Source organism: Phytophthora cinnamomi, assembly GCF_018691715.1.
Source record: "Phytophthora cinnamomi strain GKB4 chromosome Unknown Contig20, whole genome shotgun sequence".
NCBI classification, from domain to species: domain Eukaryota; phylum Oomycota; class Peronosporomycetes; order Peronosporales; family Peronosporaceae; genus Phytophthora; species Phytophthora cinnamomi.
This window is the reverse complement of record NW_027150953.1, coordinates 285,479-301,980: the sequence shown is the minus strand read 5'-3', so window position 1 is coordinate 301,980 and position 16,502 is coordinate 285,479. Positions and strand designations below refer to the sequence as shown.

General features: G+C 56.4%; 7 protein-coding genes across 9 annotated transcripts; 3 read left to right on the top strand and 4 right to left on the bottom strand.

Annotated features, from left to right (window-relative positions):
* Window positions 1–266: 266 nt before the first annotated feature.
* Window positions 267–869, top strand: IUM83_18508 (uncharacterized protein; the record flags this gene model as incomplete). The annotated part of the gene is made up of 1 exon (XM_067943514.1): window positions 267–869. One exon carries the CDS (start codon window positions 267–269, stop codon window positions 867–869), a length of 603 nt encoding a protein of 200 aa, XP_067795592.1.
* Window positions 870–1,716: 847 nt separating this feature from the next.
* On the bottom strand, window positions 1,717–4,001 carry IUM83_18507 (putative DNA topoisomerase; the record flags this gene model as incomplete). The annotated part of the gene is made up of 6 exons (XM_067943513.1): window positions 1,717–1,752; window positions 1,853–1,945; window positions 2,012–2,086; window positions 2,160–3,530; window positions 3,598–3,846; window positions 3,921–4,001. 6 exons carry the CDS (start codon window positions 3,999–4,001, stop codon window positions 1,717–1,719), a joined length of 1,905 nt encoding a protein of 634 aa, XP_067795584.1.
* A 109-nt stretch (window positions 4,002–4,110) lies between these two features.
* On the top strand, window positions 4,111–5,399 carry IUM83_18506 (tRNA pseudouridine(55) synthase; the record flags this gene model as incomplete). The annotated part of the gene is made up of 5 exons (XM_067943512.1): window positions 4,111–4,424; window positions 4,494–4,584; window positions 4,661–4,738; window positions 4,820–5,050; window positions 5,124–5,399. The coding sequence occupies 5 exons, from the start codon at window positions 4,111–4,113 to the stop codon at window positions 5,397–5,399; spliced, it is 990 nt and encodes a 329-aa protein (XP_067795583.1).
* A 24-nt stretch (window positions 5,400–5,423) lies between these two features.
* On the bottom strand, window positions 5,424–6,913 carry IUM83_18505 (ATPase; the record flags this gene model as incomplete). Of its 3 annotated transcripts, none has more annotated exons than XM_067943510.1 (4): window positions 5,674–5,681; window positions 5,807–6,065; window positions 6,146–6,682; window positions 6,746–6,913. In XM_067943510.1, 4 exons carry the CDS (start codon window positions 6,911–6,913, stop codon window positions 5,674–5,676), a joined length of 972 nt encoding a protein of 323 aa, XP_067795588.1. The 3 variants fall into 3 exon arrangements, with proteins under 3 accessions (XP_067795587.1, XP_067795588.1, XP_067795586.1); XM_067943509.1 differs by having other exon boundaries at window positions 6,758–6,913; XM_067943511.1 differs by having other exon boundaries at window positions 5,424–6,065.
* Window positions 6,914–7,060: 147 nt separating this feature from the next.
* IUM83_18504 (nuclear y ccaat-box binding factor c subunit nf yc) lies at window positions 7,061–7,803 on the top strand (the record flags this gene model as incomplete). The annotated part of the gene is made up of 2 exons (XM_067943508.1): window positions 7,061–7,429; window positions 7,513–7,803. 2 exons carry the CDS (start codon window positions 7,061–7,063, stop codon window positions 7,801–7,803), a joined length of 660 nt encoding a protein of 219 aa, XP_067795585.1.
* Window positions 7,804–8,019: 216 nt separating this feature from the next.
* On the bottom strand, window positions 8,020–8,781 carry IUM83_18503 (ribosomal protein L25, Ctc-form; the record flags this gene model as incomplete). Its single annotated transcript, XM_067943507.1, has 1 exon — window positions 8,020–8,781. The coding sequence occupies one exon, from the start codon at window positions 8,779–8,781 to the stop codon at window positions 8,020–8,022; it is 762 nt and encodes a 253-aa protein (XP_067795590.1).
* A 235-nt stretch (window positions 8,782–9,016) lies between these two features.
* On the bottom strand, window positions 9,017–11,961 carry IUM83_18502 (Cleavage and polyadenylation specificity factor subunit; the record flags this gene model as incomplete). Its single annotated transcript, XM_067943506.1, has 11 exons — window positions 9,017–9,346; window positions 9,420–9,695; window positions 9,780–9,947; window positions 10,024–10,130; window positions 10,203–10,569; window positions 10,640–10,694; window positions 10,765–10,899; window positions 10,976–11,094; window positions 11,165–11,240; window positions 11,310–11,386; window positions 11,461–11,961. The coding sequence occupies 11 exons, from the start codon at window positions 11,959–11,961 to the stop codon at window positions 9,017–9,019; spliced, it is 2,211 nt and encodes a 736-aa protein (XP_067795589.1).
* Window positions 11,962–16,502: the final 4,541 nt, after the last annotated feature.

The window sequence follows — 16,502 nt, the reverse complement described above, 5'->3', positions numbered from 1 at the left end:
TGACCTAACTTTGACTTTGGTTTTGACACGACCAGTGGAAATGCCCTAAAAAAAACATTTCGTCGCGCTGTGCTGACATTAACTCATTTCAGTATATCAACATCTTAATAATAGTTTTCAACACGCCGAAAAATGTCTTAAACTAGTACGCTACGTACAGTACTCACAGCCACAGTTTAAACTTTTTAAACGTATTTTGTTGACGATTTATTGCTTTTACGAGCTCGACGACACGTTTTATTGCTTTTACGAGCTTGACGACACCCATGGACACCTTCCTGCAGTTGGGCGGTGATCCGAATCTCGTGTACGACGACGACCTGGTCGTGGGCGAGCCCGTGGACTTGGAGACGCAGATCCAGCGGCACATCGCGGAGACGAGTCAGGCCGACGCCTTGTTCAGCGACCAGCTCTACCGCCCCGTGGACGAGGGGGAGGAGGACGAGGACGGAGCAGCAGCACATGGCGAGCACTTGTCGGCAGCCGAGTCGGACGAACTGGAGCGCCAGCGCTACCTGCAGCGCGTCCTGTCCATCGAGAGGGGGATGCAGGAGGCGGACGACGAAGTGCAGCAGCGGATCGACGCCATGACGCGCATCCTGGCGCTCAAAGACCCCATGGAGCAGCTCTCGGAGTACCTGGCGCTCAAGCAGGAGGCGCGGCGGGAAGACGACGTGGACATCGTGGAGGATCTGCTGCACTGCGCCAAGCGCATGACGAACGAGGAAGACAGCGAAGTGGCCATGCTGGGGGCATTTTTCTTCCTGTGCGACAGGCAGCGGCCCAAGACACGAGGGATGACAGCGATGCTGCCTGTTGTTGCAGCTATGATGGAAGCTGCCAATGGGATCGAGCACTCGCCGTTCTAACGAGGCAGGTGGGAGACTTAGCTTGTATTATTGAGTCTATCGAGGCGCTATGACCCCCACTGGAAGAAATCGCATTGGCTTCCCTGCGGATTTGGGCACTTGTAGAACGTCCGACCCTTATTCGCTCCATTCCTGCACGTGAGTAAGACGCCTGGTAAGCCGCAGCCACACGTCGGTACTTCGTTGTCTCCGCCCCCGGGCCCCAGAGGCGGCCTGGAGGAAGACGTGGGCCGCTGCTGCTGTGATTCCACCTCGTCCTTCCACTCGAAGTACCCGCAGCTGTCAGCCCCCTGAAAGCTGCAAGAATAAAACTCACGGTTCTGGTTCGGGCCTGGTTTTCTCGTTGTGCGCAAGACGCAGGTGGTATTGTGACCGGAGCACACCGGCGCATCGTTTGACATACCAACACCTCTCGAAGAAGTCTGGGCCGTCGATCCGCCGGACGCCTCGGCAACTTCATCCTTCCACTGGAAATACCCGCAGCTGTTGTCGTTCTGGCTGCGCCTGCAGGTATAAAATTGTCGGCCCTTGTTGGGGCCTTCCTTCCTGACTGTCCTCTCGGCGCAAGGTTCTCCATGACCAAGACATTTCACAATGGAGCCCGAGTCGGACACCCATGCAAAAAAGTCGCATTGCTCGCCTTGGGGGAGTGGACACACATAGAACATGCGTCCTTTGTTCGGTCCCTCTCGACTAACCTCTCGCTCCGCGCAAGGCAAACCATGACCTTCACACCGGGGAACGTCCGAAGTCATACTAGGAGACGACTGTGGCCGACCCTGATCCAGTGGTGGGTCTGTAGACCGTGATGGAGTTCGTTGGCGCTTCCGTCGTTGATCTTGCTGGCTCACATCATCGCTTGCAGTAGATCCATGATGACCCCCTAACATCGTAGAGTTGCGGGGTCTTGCCTCACTGCGAGTTGGCAAACGGGCAACAGTAGGTCGAGGCCTCGCATCAGTTCGAGGTGGCAATCGAGGTACTGCAGTTCGATTGACGGGTTGTCCAAATTGATCTGAAAAGGTTTGGTCCAGCACTGCAGCGCTACGCGTAACCTCCAGGAAAATGCTTTTCATCTACGAACAGAAAACCCAAAATGAGTCATCATCCAGGGAAAAGAGCTCAAATGCACGCTCGAGTACCTGGTCCATACACGCTTTTACGACTTGCTGGATATCCTTCTGCCCCAACGAAATGGCTTTACAATCGTTCTCCATCTAAACACACGACAGATCGTTTAGGTCCAAGATAAGTGAATTCGCACGAACGATATTTGAGGCAGAAACATACCGCAGCACGAAGAACTGGTTTTGCCAGCTCAAGGCCCATATGTTCGTACGATAGAACCAACGCCAGCCCGAGCGTCGTGGGCTTGAATTGAGTGTCGTTGTTGACCTTGACGGCGTACTCGCGCTTGAGAATGGTTTTGATGTGCTCCGCGATAGTGGCGTCGGTGCCAATTCCGTTGGAATCCATCTTCGCGATCAAGTCTGCCTCCGACAGAAGTGGTGGCGGGTTTGTCTCGCCAGACAGCATTACAACCGTGGTCGGACGGAATACGTCGCCTCGCTGGTAAACGGGAATCGCAGACGCATTCCATTTCTCGTACTTGTAAATATCCAAGTAGTTTCGTTCCTCCACCATCAGTCCAGATGCGGTGAAGCTCTCACCCAGCATCCTCATGACGATGCTTGTCTGGCTGCCCTTTGCATCCCGACTACAGCACGCTAGGAAATGGAGAGTGACGAACTCGTACACCTTTTTCTCGTTTGGGTCTGATAAGGTGTTCACATCAACACATTTGGTCGGATGGATTGGAGGGTGTGCTTGATCATCAGAGTTTCCATGGCGAGGGGCTTCGTACTTCCCGCCATCAAGAAGCTGCTGCGTCACATAGTTTCCCCACTGCTGGTGGTTCTCATGAAGACGGACTAAGCTCATGAGGTCCGTGCCTTCTTTAAATTTGCTCGTCTCCGTGCGCGGGTAACTAATAAAGCCCTTATTGTACAAACTTTCTGCTGCTTTCATCGTCGCCTCCGACGAAATCCGTAGCCAGCGCGACGCTCGCTTTTGCAACTCCACTGTCGTGAGAGGCAACGGCTTTCGTTTCCATGAAGGTCGCTTGTCCACCGACTCGATCGTCGCTGTTTGGCTCTCCACAAGACACTCGTAGATGCACAAGCACGCCATGCGGTCAAAAAGGTGACCGCGCTTCCACTTGAACGTGGTCGTGGGTGCGTCTGGCTGATCAGTCTGCTGGTGTGTGACGCTAATGTAGTAGAAAGACTCTCGCTCGAAGTTCTGTATCTTGAGGAATCGCTCCACCACGAAGCCCAGCGTCGGAAACTGGCAGGGTCCGTAGCTGATGACATGTTTCTCTTGATTGAGCGCAGGGAACCTGCTCTGGATCCGCATCGTCTGGAACCTCGTGAATGCTGCGCCAATCCTCAAGTCGATCTCAGACCGAGCGTCGACTGCCAGCGACAGCTTCTCGTTGGGCTCGGACAGGTTCTGCACTGCGTGGATAATGTCTCGAGGTATGAGTGCCGAGAATCGAGCGCGGAACACGCGCAGCCTCCTGTTGGACTTTTCGCAGATGCATTTGACCTCGTAGGCGATGTTCTCACCCTCTCGGTCGCAGTCCAGCCACAGCACCAGCCACTGCAGCCACGAACAGGACGGTCAGCCACCCGCAATGCTAAATTCACCCACCCATTCACCCACCCACCTGGCTCTGCCTGGCTTCCTTTAACAGCGTCTTCTCAATCTTCTTCTGGGTGTCGTCGCTGCGGATCCGCTTGCACACGGGAGCGGTGAAGAGCTCCACCGGATCGCACGAGTGCCAGCCGCGCACGCTGGCGTCGAAGTCCAGCTCCATGATGTGGCCCGTGACGGACGTGACGACCATCTGCACCTGCTGGCCGCGGATCTCGTACGGGAACTCGAAGAGCGCGTTGTACTTGGAGAAGCCTGCGCGCTGTTGGCACAAGGAGCAGCGCGTTAGAGGGGGCGGAGCGGGTGCAGACGTAGACGCAGGCGAATGGGACGCACTCGCTGCGAGCGGCCGGACGAGAGGATGCCGGCGATCTCCTTGGCCACCGACGGCTTCTCGGCCACGTTCAGCACCTTCATGCGCGTCACCAGCGGCAACGAATTAATTGCGGCATTATTGCTGAATACCCACAAGAGTGACGTCGTACGCACAATACTGACTGCCAACTCCGCACGATATTAACGTTCTATGGGCGGCGGCTTCCTGAACGTGCGCAAGCCCGCGGGGCTCACGTCGCACGGGTGCGTGGGCATGGCGCGCCGCGTGTTCGACACGCGGCAGGTGGGGCACGGAGGCACGCTGGACCCCATGGCCACGGGGGTGCTCACGCTGGCGGTGGGGCGCGCCACGCGCTTCCTGCAGTACCTGACGACGGGCAAGGAATACCGCGGCGTGGTGCGGCTGGGCGTCACCACGGACTCGGACGACGTCACGGGCGAGGTTCTGACGCAACGGCCGGCGCCCTGGGTGAGCGAGGAGGAGGTGCAGGCGACGCTGCAGAGGTGGGTGGGGGTGCATGGGCGGGTGGGACGATCCACAGCCTCTGACGCCCGCGGGTGACTCGCCTTCAGGTTCATCGGCGACATCGAGCAGGTGCCGCCGCGGGTCAGTGCGATCAAGAAGGACGGCGTGAGGCTGTACAAGCTGGCGAGGGCGAAGAAGGTGAGCGGCTGTTGCGGGTGAGGCGCGGTGGTGTGTGTCCGTTGGCTGACGACAGGACACTGTTGCTGCAATGCAGGACTTTGAGGTGAAGGCGAGAAGGGTGCACATCGATCGAATTGACATCCAGACGTTCGTGTCGGGGGACTTCCCGGAGGTGGGCGGTCGAGTCTTGAGTACTGCTACTTGGAAAAGAAGACACTGAGTTGTGGGTCCTTGTGGCCACTCCACTGTGCAGGCGGACATCCATGTTGTGTGTGGGGGAGGCACGTACATCCGGTCCATTGCGCGCGAATGCGGCGAGGCGCTGTTAATCCCTCCGGAGCATGTGGATACATCGTGTGAATTGCGGAACCCTGCTGGCGAGTATTGTGTCGGAGGAACACTCACTGCGTTGGAGAGGACCCGGAGCGGGGCCTTCAGCATCGATGATAGCTTGGACTTTGCGCACGTTCAGGCCAAAGTGGAGGTACGTGACGCTGCATGAGGATGCAATGATTTTAGTGGCACACTCCTTTGCTTATTTATCCTTTTCACACCAGGGAGGCGAGTCTCCGCTTCGATCGATTGAAAGCATGCTTCAGCATCTCCCGTTCGTGGAAATGCCGCGACAGACTGCGCAGCATTGGCTGAATGGTGGTGCCGTTACGATCCCTTGGAGCGATGTCGAGTTTGGACAGCTCAAGCGCTACAAACTCACCAATGGCGAGCCCATTCGCATTTACTGCTCCTCATCCCCGGAACTGCTCGGTATCGCCCAAGTGGACCCGCAGGGTCAGCACAACCAACTCGTTCTCAGGAAGCGTTTATTCATCTAACATTGGGTATCTCTTCCGTCTAACTTATTCGAAAGTCGGCGAGACATTGCGACTTTGCTGCATTAAGTTCTGCAAACCTGCAGCCATGAGCGCCGCGAACATGTCAGGGTCGATGGACATCCCAGGGCCAGACGCAGAACGTGTGGACTGTTCTTCCTGAGCATTTTCGTACGCGTACGCGGTGGCACCTGTGGGCTGCACCATGGTTCTTGCTTCGTCAAAATCAGCCATCGACAGCGGACGCATCGTAGGTGGTTCGGGCGCAGCGGCCTCGTCATAGATCTGGGGTTTCTCGCCTGCTGTCGGTCGGTTCTTTTCAGCTTCCTCCGCTGCAGCACGGCAGTTGTCGATGTGCTCTCGGAGTGGAATCATTAGTGCTGCGCGACACAACTCCTTCAAATCGCTACCGCTATAGTACATCGTATCGTTGGCGAGCTGGGCGAAATCGAAGTGGTCGTCTACCCGCTCCGTCTTCAGTTGAAGCCGGAGAATCTTTTCACGCTGCGGTCTGTTGGGGAGTCCAATCTCGAACGTGCGCGGCATGCGACGAAGGAAGGCTGGGTCGACGTCACCCGGACGATTCGTAGCGCCCATGATAATGACGCCAAAGCCACCATCGTCCTCGGTGCTCATTTCGGTGAAGCCGTCCCACAGCGCCAGGAATTCCTGAACAAACGAACACAACAAGTACCAGGTCAAATACTGGACTCCCAACTAACGGAACGGCGGCTTGGAGCGACACGTACCGTCTTCATGGAGGAGAAGGTCGGGTCAGACACGCCCCCGCGCTTCCCCATGAAGGAGTCGACCTCGTCGATGAAGATGATGCAGGGCGCCAGCTTGCGGGCCAGCGAGAAGGCGGCGCGCACGAGCTTCTGCGACTCGCCGAACCACTTGCTCATGATGGTGCTGATCTTGAGGTCGATGAAGAAGGCGCCGGACTCCTTGGCGATGGCCTTGGCCATCATGGTCTTGCCGGTGCCGGGCTTGCCGTAGAGCAGGATGCCCTTGGGCACTGTGAGCAGCTTGCCGCGACTCGCGAAGAACTCGGGGCTCTTGAGCGGCAGCACCACCAGGTCGTAGATGTCGCGCTTCTGGCGCTCCAGGCCGCCGATGTCGGCGAACGACACGTCGATGTCCTGCGGGTCCACGATGTCGCCGGCGATGACGTTCTCGAAGTAGTTGGTGTTGAACACGCGGCGGCCCGTGCGCTGCAGGCGGTTCTGCAGCTTGGCCTGGCTGTCCTGGCCCTGCCGCCAGTCGTCCATCATGGGCTTGAGTTGCTGCGGCAGCGTCAGTTCGAACAACACTCAGTTAGGACACTCAACGCGGACGACACGCGGCGCGGCGCGGCTTGCCTTGTACAGGTACTTGGAGGTCTGGTACATGGTGTAGAGCATCAGGCCGTCCAGCACCATGCCCAGCAGCTCGTCTTTGGCGGACACGGCGTCGCTGCCGCTGCCCTGGCGCTTGTCGCTCGAGGCCTCGGCGCTCTTGCTGCCGCTGCCGCCCATCGTCAGGATGATGCGAGTGTTCAGCTGTGGCGGAGAGAGAACTCGTATGTAGGGGTACTCACTTTCGAGGAGCACAGCAAAGTCTCTGTACAACAGACTTTTTAGACTCTTTGGCGGCACGTATCAATCAGTCAGTAGGTAGGGACGATGGCGCCCGTCAAGAAGCCGCAGAGCTCGTACCTGCTCTTCTGCAATGAGCGGCGCAAGCAGGTGATGGACGAGAACCCGGGCGCGCGCATCGGCGACATCCAGAAGATCATCAGCGCGCAGTGGAAGGCACTCACGCCCGAGCAGAAGGAGGTGTTCGTGCAGCTGGCGGCCAAGGACAAGGAGCGCTACCAGCAGGAGCTGCTGGACAACCCGCAGGTGGACGCCGAGCCCGCGGCTGAGCAAATGGTGGCGCGCGACGCCAACGCCTGCGTGTACCCGCTCGGGAGGGTGCGGAAGATCGTGCAGAGCGACCCGGACGTCGGCAAGGTCTCCAAGGACGCGCTCATCGCCATCGCCAAGGCGTCGGTACGGACGGCTGCACTGCTGTGTAATACCTAGTTGGTTGTTGGTGGCTGGGCTAATGCTGTGTATGCCGTTGCTGGCTGCAGGAGCTGTTCGCCCAGTTCCTGGGCACCAAGAGCTACGAGCAGGCTCTGTACCGCAACAAGCGGCAGGTCAAGGCGTCGGACGTGACGCGCACAATCCAGACGACTGCGTCGCTGGATTGGCTCCGGGAGGACTTCCCGGACGTGAAGCCCTCCCGGGCAGACATCGCCGCAGAGAGTAAGGCGAAGAAGGACCAGCAGCACATGGAGCAGAAGAAGGCGCTGCCTGACAGCGCGGCCTTCTTCAAGCCTAGGACTGCAGCAGAGACGAATAGGTCTGCCGCGGAGGAGTAGACGTAAAGCTAATGTATCAGGCGCAACGCCACGGATGTGATGGAAAACTGGGAGCTCTATTTAACTGCTGCGGAAGGCAAGGGGCTTCCTCCTACCACGGCACGGCCAACAGCGACGTCCAGAACAGAAAGCAAACAGCGATGTACTCTGCAAGTCTAGCCAGCTGCACTGCACCCTCCCACGTCCGCTTCACCTGCCTTCTGCGTGTGCAAGTGCCTAGAAGATGTCGTTCCAGTCGTCGAACTCCTCGTCGTCCTCGTTCTCCTCCTTCTGCTCCACCACTTCCTCGACCACGGCCTCCACGCGCGGGATGAGACCGCGACGGCCAGCGATCTTGGCGACCAGCGAGCCCTCCGGGATGTTGGGCACCACGCCCTCCGGGAACTTGATGGCCTCGAGGTACACCTTGTCGCCCACGTGCAGGCCGTTGACGTCGATCTGCAGCGTGGTGGGGATATCGTCCGTGAAGATGCTGCACTCGAGCGAGTGGTGGATGTGGTTGATGAAGCCGCCGCGCTTGAGGCCGGGGCTGCCCTCCTCGTTCAGGTACGTGATGGGGATGGACACCTTGCGGCCGGGCTTGAAGCGCAGGAAGTTGACGGCCACAGGCACGTCCGTCACGGGGTCCAGCTGCACGTCGCGCATGTAGGCCTTGACGGGCGCCTGGTCGCCCACCTGCACCTGGAACACCTGGTTCTCGATGGACGTCCAGAGCTTGCGGTGCATGCGCTCGAAGGTGCGCGTGGGGAACGACACCAGCACGCGCTCGTCCTTGCCGTCCTCGCCCTCGCCGTAGAGCACGCCCGGCAGGAAGCCCTGCTTGCGCAGGCGCCGGGACGCGCGCGAGCCCTCCGTCTCGCGCAGAGCCAGCTGGAGCACGTCCGAGGCTACGTCCTGCGTGGCGGTGGCAGCCGCCGCCGAGAAGCGAGCCACCTGCTGGGCGCTGGAGCGCGCCGCGTGCCGCTGGAGCGCCAACATGCTTCGATACCAACCGTGCAGCAATTGACAATGCTGGGCCACACAAGCCGCAGGGTGGGCTCCGCCATAACCGATTTCCGAAAAAGGCAGGGGATCACTTGTCAAAGGTCCCGATTATCGCGCTTTGTGTGAAATGGGGCAGTGTAGCCATATTCAATTCGACCACAAATCAGGTTACGGGTTTTGTTCATGGCACCACCGTGTTTTGGCATTTTTCCGACTACGGCTACTGCAACTACACCAAGGTGAACTGCTCATAGAGCAGCGCTCGGATGCGGTAGTAGTTCCTGGACAGCGTGCCCTCCATCACGATCTCGTTATTCATTGCACGCTTGAGCACCACACCGTCGTTGCACACCAGCATACCGCCGCGGAACTTGGCCTGGAAGCCGGCCTTGCCCAGCACCTGCTTCATCACGTCCAGCTTCATCTTGCCGTCGCTCAGCAGGATGGGCTCGTGCGTCGTCTGCCCGCCGTTCTCGCTCAGAGGCTGCAGCACCGGCACGGAGCTGTTTTCGGACAACGCCAATTGACCCGTGACATATGCCACTTCGTGGCTGCCAACCTGGAGTGATGACGGTGACAAGACACTCGAGTTAGGTTGCAACGTAAAGATCTTCCAGTAATTGCCGACGCACCTTCCGGAACACCGCAGACGTGTACAATGATTCCTTCACCGACAGTTTGTACACGTTCGTGTCGGATTCAATATCAATACACTCCATCACGTTCGGGGTGAACACGGCTTCGCACAGCGGGATCGACGACTCCACGAACTTCTTTAGCTCGTTCGTGGTCGTCTCCGTGCCGTGAACCAGAATGAGTTTGCGCGGTTTCACGTTGCCCAAGCAATTTCGGATTGCTCGACCGTCTGCCACGCCATCAAAGTCCACTTGTGTGATACGAGCAGCGATCTACGACATCATCACGGACGTGAGTTGGTGAGGACAGTTAGCGGGGGATAAAGATGCCAATGCCGTGCGTGGGGGACATCTTACGCTGACAGTAACTTCATTCGTGATAGTCTTCGTCGGGCGAGTCTCAGCTGCGGCTTCTTGGTCAGCATTTTCCATTTCCGCATCTCCATCGGCATCCTCGATGATATTGCGACGAGCCTGGCGGTTTGCCAGCAACGTAGCATCCTTAAAATCGTCGGGGTTGATAACCTGTACGCAGAAGCCAATGTATGTCAGACCAACGCTCGAAATTGGGCAACTCACTCTAGCGCAGATATTTGCACACCTCTCCGTATTCGTCCCACTCAATCTTGGGCTCCACGGCGAAGAACATCGGGTACCGAACAGAAGCAAACTGGCCCAAGCCAACCTTGTAGGTACCACGAAGTTGGACTGCAAAATAAACTAGGTTAGTCCATCTGCAACTGAATACAATTTACTGCCGGCCGTGTGTCCGCAGCGTACCTTCTTGTTGTGTGGTTTCTTCCTCCTCTGACTCGGATTCGAAGTCTTCGATTCCCATCATCATATCTTCCATTGCAGCCTCTTCAATCTCCTTCGCCTTGTTTTCAGCTTCCGTGCGAAGACGTTTTCTCTCCTTGACTTCATACAGTGCGAGTTCTGCTCCCTCCAGGAACACTTTCTTTGTCACTGTACACGAAATAACCTTAGCAGCGGATGGATCCTTTGCGATTCTCAATACACGAGACGCGAATGACGTATCAGGTGTAGTCGAAGTGAAGATGATGCTGTTCCGTGGATCAGGAGCCCAACGAATGAAAATATCTTTGGCAAAGCCACACTCCAGGCTTGGTGACGTAGCCAGAACCACCTAAGGATGGTAAAATAAAGCTCAGCACTAAGCTAGCGGTTAGATAGCATGGTACACAATTTAAACTCACCTTAGGGCTCGGAAGAGCATCTAGCTCCTCCAACGTATGAACTAGATGAATGTGTCTGCGATACAGGCCCAAATGAGTGTCGTTATACAAATGATTCGTGCAGTAAATATAGGTGCAATACGTACGAGAATTGAAACGGGTTTTGCCGACCGACATCGAAGTTCTTCGCGATACGGTCGTTGCACCACTCCAGCATTGCCTGCGCAGCCTTCGGTGTGTAGTAGCTCATATCGTGGAGCAGCGCAATCGGGTCGCGCAGCCTGTGTTTGACAAGACGGGAGGGTTAAAACTTTACGTAGTAGTATACGCAGCGATCCCGCAGCACTAGTCACTCACTTGTTCTGGATCCAGTACTGATCCAGCACCCGCATCAGCTCGAGCACGCGACCTGAGCTATCGGTCGGGATCAACACATTGCCTCCATTGCGGACCGTCTTTAGAATCTCCATCATGATCTGCATACAAACAATGTTTTAGAGGACGCCTCAGCCACCCACGGCTGCAGTTGCGAGATCAAGAGCCTACCTTGCTGTCTCGGTCCTTGAGCTTGGGCTGCTCTGCGTGGAGGTTTATCGAATCTGTAATAAGCAGCGTGGGTCGCCTGCGAACAGCAAAGTGTCGTCAGTAGCTAACAGGATATCTATCATCTCCAAAAGCAGCTGAAACCCACGTGAACGAGTCCAGGATCGTCTTCTGCAGCACGTGCTCCGAGCGGTGGTTGTAGTCCACCGCGTAGATGATGTCGTCCTGCGCCAAAACACGCCAAAAAGCGTCAGTACACCGCCGCCCAGCCGCAACCAACCCGCGCGACGCATTCTCACCGTCTCCTTCATGATGCGCCACAGCGCGCCGCCGATGAGGTGGCCGGCCACGTGGGGCGTGATGATGATCCCCTCCCCGCTGCTGGTGAGCGTGAGCTTCTCCGAGTACTTGAGCTGCTTGAAGCGCTCGAACACGAGGTCCACGTCGTCCAGCGAGAAGAGCGAGAAGTCGCTGTCGTGCTTGGTCTTGGCCTGGAACGCGTCGTACAGCGCGATCTGCCCCATGCGGTGCACGGGCAGCGTGCCGTACACGGGCGCGTTGAGCCCCAGCTTGCCCATGGCGTAGGGCAGCGCCCCCATGTGCGCTAGGTCCAGGTGCGACACGAGCACCAGGTCGACGCGGTCCACCACGCGCTGCAGCGGCCGCAGCAGCTCTACGTCGTACTCGTCCGTCCAGCCGCAGTCCAGCAGGATGCACACCTCGTCCACCTCCAGCAGGTACGCGCAGCATGGCGCGCTCGAGTGCACGCCGTACAGCGGCGTGAAGGTGATGACCGCCATGGCTGTTGCTGCTGCTTGGCTGCCCCAACTGTGCAAGGCACAACCGGTAACCTATCGGTTATCGGTACTTTACCGGAAATCAGGGTAGAATACCGACTTCCTTTGTTTGTTACTGACACTGGACTGCATAGAAAATACATTAAAAATGCAATGTTTGTGCGACGCACATGCCTACGACTCGTTGAGGACGTTATAGCAGTTCTCACAACTAGTAAAACCTATATAGTCGTCTACTTGCCCGACATTGCGGCTAATCAAGCTTAGGCTAGCTAGCTCACTTACTAAAGCGCTAGCAACCACCTGAACCTTGGGCACATCGAGCCCAGCCCTCGAGTAACCTGCAGTAATCGTGTGAGCGTTCAGCTTGGCGTGCTGGCGAGATTCTCTGGTGACTGCTGACCTTGGCGTGTTCTGACACGCATAGACAATTTGTGACGCGCTTTGAACGCCTTCACCCAGGACCATGATGCGCGGAATTGATCCAAACCACCAGCTCCTTCTCAATAGGGCGGTGCCACTTCCGCGGCGTCGGACCTTCTTCTTGCGTCGGCCCTTGACTGTTTTGCATACAGCCTCGATGTGGCCATGGTGTTTGCGCCACTGATAGATGAGTTTGCGCCGCTGCTCGTGCGCAAACGAATCAAGCCCCGGGTAAAACGTGGCAATAACAGCATTGACATCACCACATTCCAGACCGACAGCACTCTCAACTGCTCGTCAGCCGAGATTCCTGCGTCCTGTGTGGCATGGCGCCGATTCGATTCTGATGGCCATGTGGTGTTGCAGAACACACAAATACGGTCAGATGTGGATTCCTTAGCACAAACCACAACAATCACCGAGTTAGGTCGGCGTTTGTTGGCCTGCGCAGGGGTGGTCCCCTCGCAGTTCGGCACAACCGGGACAGTGGGTGTCTCGCCTTTCGGCGACATCTGCCAACCAAGGTTCACTCTTCCGGAGATCCGCCGAGCTAGCGGACTCCGTTCACAAACTCCTGTGCCCTCCACCAAAGGATGGACGGCGGCGCGCGAGCGCTTTTACAGGTCGCCGGGGCAGAATCAACCCGACTTGAAGAGTAACGGCGCCCGGGCTGTCCGGCGTACCGGCTCGCTGAGTTAGCGAGACTTTTCCTTCGCACTTCGCGAGCACCCAACGCCCAATCCGGTCTGACCTAATCTCTTGGCGCTGCCAGTCGAGTACCCTACAAGCTATGCCTCTCGGGTGCCGACGGCAGGCATAATCCGACCTTGTAGTGGGCCTACTTTGGCTCACTACTTTAGCTTACACGTCGCGCTACGTGTATGAGGAAGCGTAGGAGTTTATTAATAATTTGAATTAATTATACTTGAGTCCACAAGTATAATATGAATCAAATAAAACGCCAAATAGCTAGTTTAAGGTAAAATGAGAACTGTATTGTTTGTAAATTGATCTTCCTCCTAAATCTGCTAAAACTGTTTTATCATATATGAAAGGGATTGACGGCGGCTGGCTGTCAGAGTCCCGCTAATATGCACGTCTCTAATTGATAGAAAGATGCTGCTTTCTACCAATAGGATCTTTGGGTAGGTGTGGACCACTCATTGTGGTGGCCCACTTCAATGTATACATTGGTGTGACTTACACCAAGGTGACGAAGTATCTAAAACTTTTAACAGATATCTTATCTGTTAAATCATAAGTGAAAGTTGTCACTTGTGACCGTTGTCATGCACAAGTGACTGTTGTCACTTGTGTGTGTAACCCCGTTACACCATCCCCCCGTTAAGCTTAGACGTGTCGGTCTCAACACGTCAATTAATATTGACTGCTTGTCAATTGTTTGTGCTGGGGATTTCCGTGCTCATCCGCAATGAGCACGATCAAACTGAAGACCACCATTGGAACAGAGTGTAAACTCTCTGTTGCTGAGTACCATGCGCGGTAGCGCGAGATGCGCCGCTACCACTGGGACAGACAACACAATGTCTGTGTACGATTCTTCGATGTCGACCGCGTCTGTGTGTCGACATCTCTAAGCGAATTTCTGTTGCTTACCGTGATCGGGTAAGCAAGCGCCAAATCACTTCGGATCCTTCTCGAAGTGAGGCAAGTATTAGCAACTCCACGCTGTTGCGGTGGAGGCTGGTGTCCGTGCGCCGTGCGCACTGTTCGTCCAGGTGGCGGTGCGTATTAGCAACCGCGACCACAACAGGTATACTATATGTATACCTAAAAGTTTCATGGTCTCCGTGCTTATTATCTAGCACGCGAGTCGTCAGGCGTTGTAGATTACTACAGCGCTCGCACTACCTTCTTGCTGGTAGTGCGTGTTGGGTTTCGTATTCCTTCACCATGTCCGGAACGTCTTCCATCAGGACGTTCCGTGGTTCCCACGTGTCGTGTTGGGGAGGGAAACCTCTCCAGCGAATGCGTAAACAATCCGGACCTCGGATTGTTTTCCTGTGATCAACAATTCGCTGGACGATCCAGCGAATTTCTCCGCGTGCGTCTCGGAGCGGTGGTGGAGGTGGTGGAAACACGCCCCGATGGTCAACGCCGTGTTGACCTTCATCTCGTGTCGCTCCACGACCAGGTGACGGTCGTGGAGTACCTTCAGAGCGCGGAGGTTGCCGCTCTGTACCATCGTGTCCCGGCTGTGGCGGTCTCCCAGACCGCCTTAAACGTGCCGGTCGGGCTGTAGGCCCGACTGTATTAACTGCTCCAGCGCGACTACGCGCTGGAGAGGAGGGTTTCCCCTGGCGAGTCTGTCTCTTCGGGTCAGACGAGCCACTTGGCTCGTGCTGCAGGTATGGCTTTAACCGCCCGACATAAAATGTCGGGTGGAGCCGCATGCTAGACGGTATGTCTAGCGTGTATGCGTTGCCGTGCCGTGCCAACACAGTGAATGGCCCGATGAAGCGCGGAGCAAGCTTACTTGCTCCGAAATCTGAAACTGCATGTTTAGGCAGGTGTTGAGTAGATAACAAAACCAATGAACTAACTTTGAATTCATCTGTGTTGCCCCTGCCAATATTATCGGCGTTCAACTTCTGTTTATCCACAGAAGCTGCAATCGTGTCCTGAACAATCCGAATTACGGCTTGTCTTTTATTGATGAAGTCAATCGCATCCGAGATGAACTCGTTCAGCTCGCTCTCCGCAAGAGGCCCGGCCTCTGCGTGGTTCTTCACGGTGTCTGCGCCCTGCGCAGACCCGTGGTCCTTGTTCCTTGTGGAGTCTGTGCTCTGCACAGACTCGTTTTCCTTGTTCTGGGGATCAACGCCCTGCGCTGACCCTTGGTTCTTCCTGCCAAGGTCTGCGCCCCGCGCAGACCTGGTTGTCTTGTTCATTGTTGTCGCGGCTGACACTGTGCAGGTGTCAGCGGCTTTTTGTGACTGCTTTGTTGCAGTCATAGATCCTCCCCCACTTAAAGTGGGAGCCATCACTCCGAGTAAACTCGGTAGACGTGGATGCCGCATGGCATTCACGTAGAACGGTGTATGCCCGGTCGAGGCATGCACTGCGTTGTTGATGGCAAACTCTGCCATCGATAAGCACTCGCACCAGTATTGGAACGAGTGAGCGTAGCTCTTCAACATATCGACGAGCACGCGATTCACGCGCTCGGTTTGACCGTCCGTCTGCGGATGATCCGCAGTCGACATTGAAAGCTGGCTCCCAAGAAGTGTAAACACTTCTTGCCACAGGTGCGCTGTGAAGCGCGGGTCTCTGTCCGACACGATGTCGGACGGCATGCCATGGTGGTTGAACACCATGTCGACGAGCAGACGGGCCGTCTGCTTCGCGGTCACCTCTGCCGGCACCGCAGCAAGATGTACCATCTTGCTGAAGCGGTCGACGAAGACCACAACGCCGGTATTCCCTCCGCTGTCCGGGGGAAGACCAAAGATGAAGTCCAAAGACATGGACTTCCAACACTCCAACGGAGTCGGTAGTGATTGCAGTGGAGCCTGTGCGAATGGCGCAGGCTTTACGCGTTGGCATACCTCGCAAGCACGGATGTACTTGCGCACCCACTTATACTGGTGGTGCCAGTAGAAGTCGCGCGTGAGAAGGACGTATGTCTTCTCACGTCCGAGATGTCCCGCAGTCGGGGCATCGTGATATTCGTACATGATCCTGAGTCGCAGGTCATGGTCATTCGGCACGACAACGCGGCCCGCGTTGTCGTCGACTACGATATAAAGCAGTAGTCCGTCGTGCACCCGATATCGGTGTGCACGCGCACGAAGGTGCTTGGGCAACTTCTGACGAGCCTTGTCAGAAGGCGCTGTGCCATAGGCCACCAAGAGCTTCGCATCCGCGTCGTGCGCGTACGCGGCCTTCACATCATCCAACAGAGACGATGTGGGTTTGCTCGATCGCATGACGTCAATGGCATTGACGTCAGCGGCTTCTGCGTAGTCCGGCCGACGTGATAACGCGTCGGCCACTACATTCAATCTTCCGGGTTTGTATTCGACCCGGAAGTTATACTCCGCAAAGAATGAGAGCCATCTCGCCATTCTTTGTGATATGTGTGGCGACTTCACTGCGGT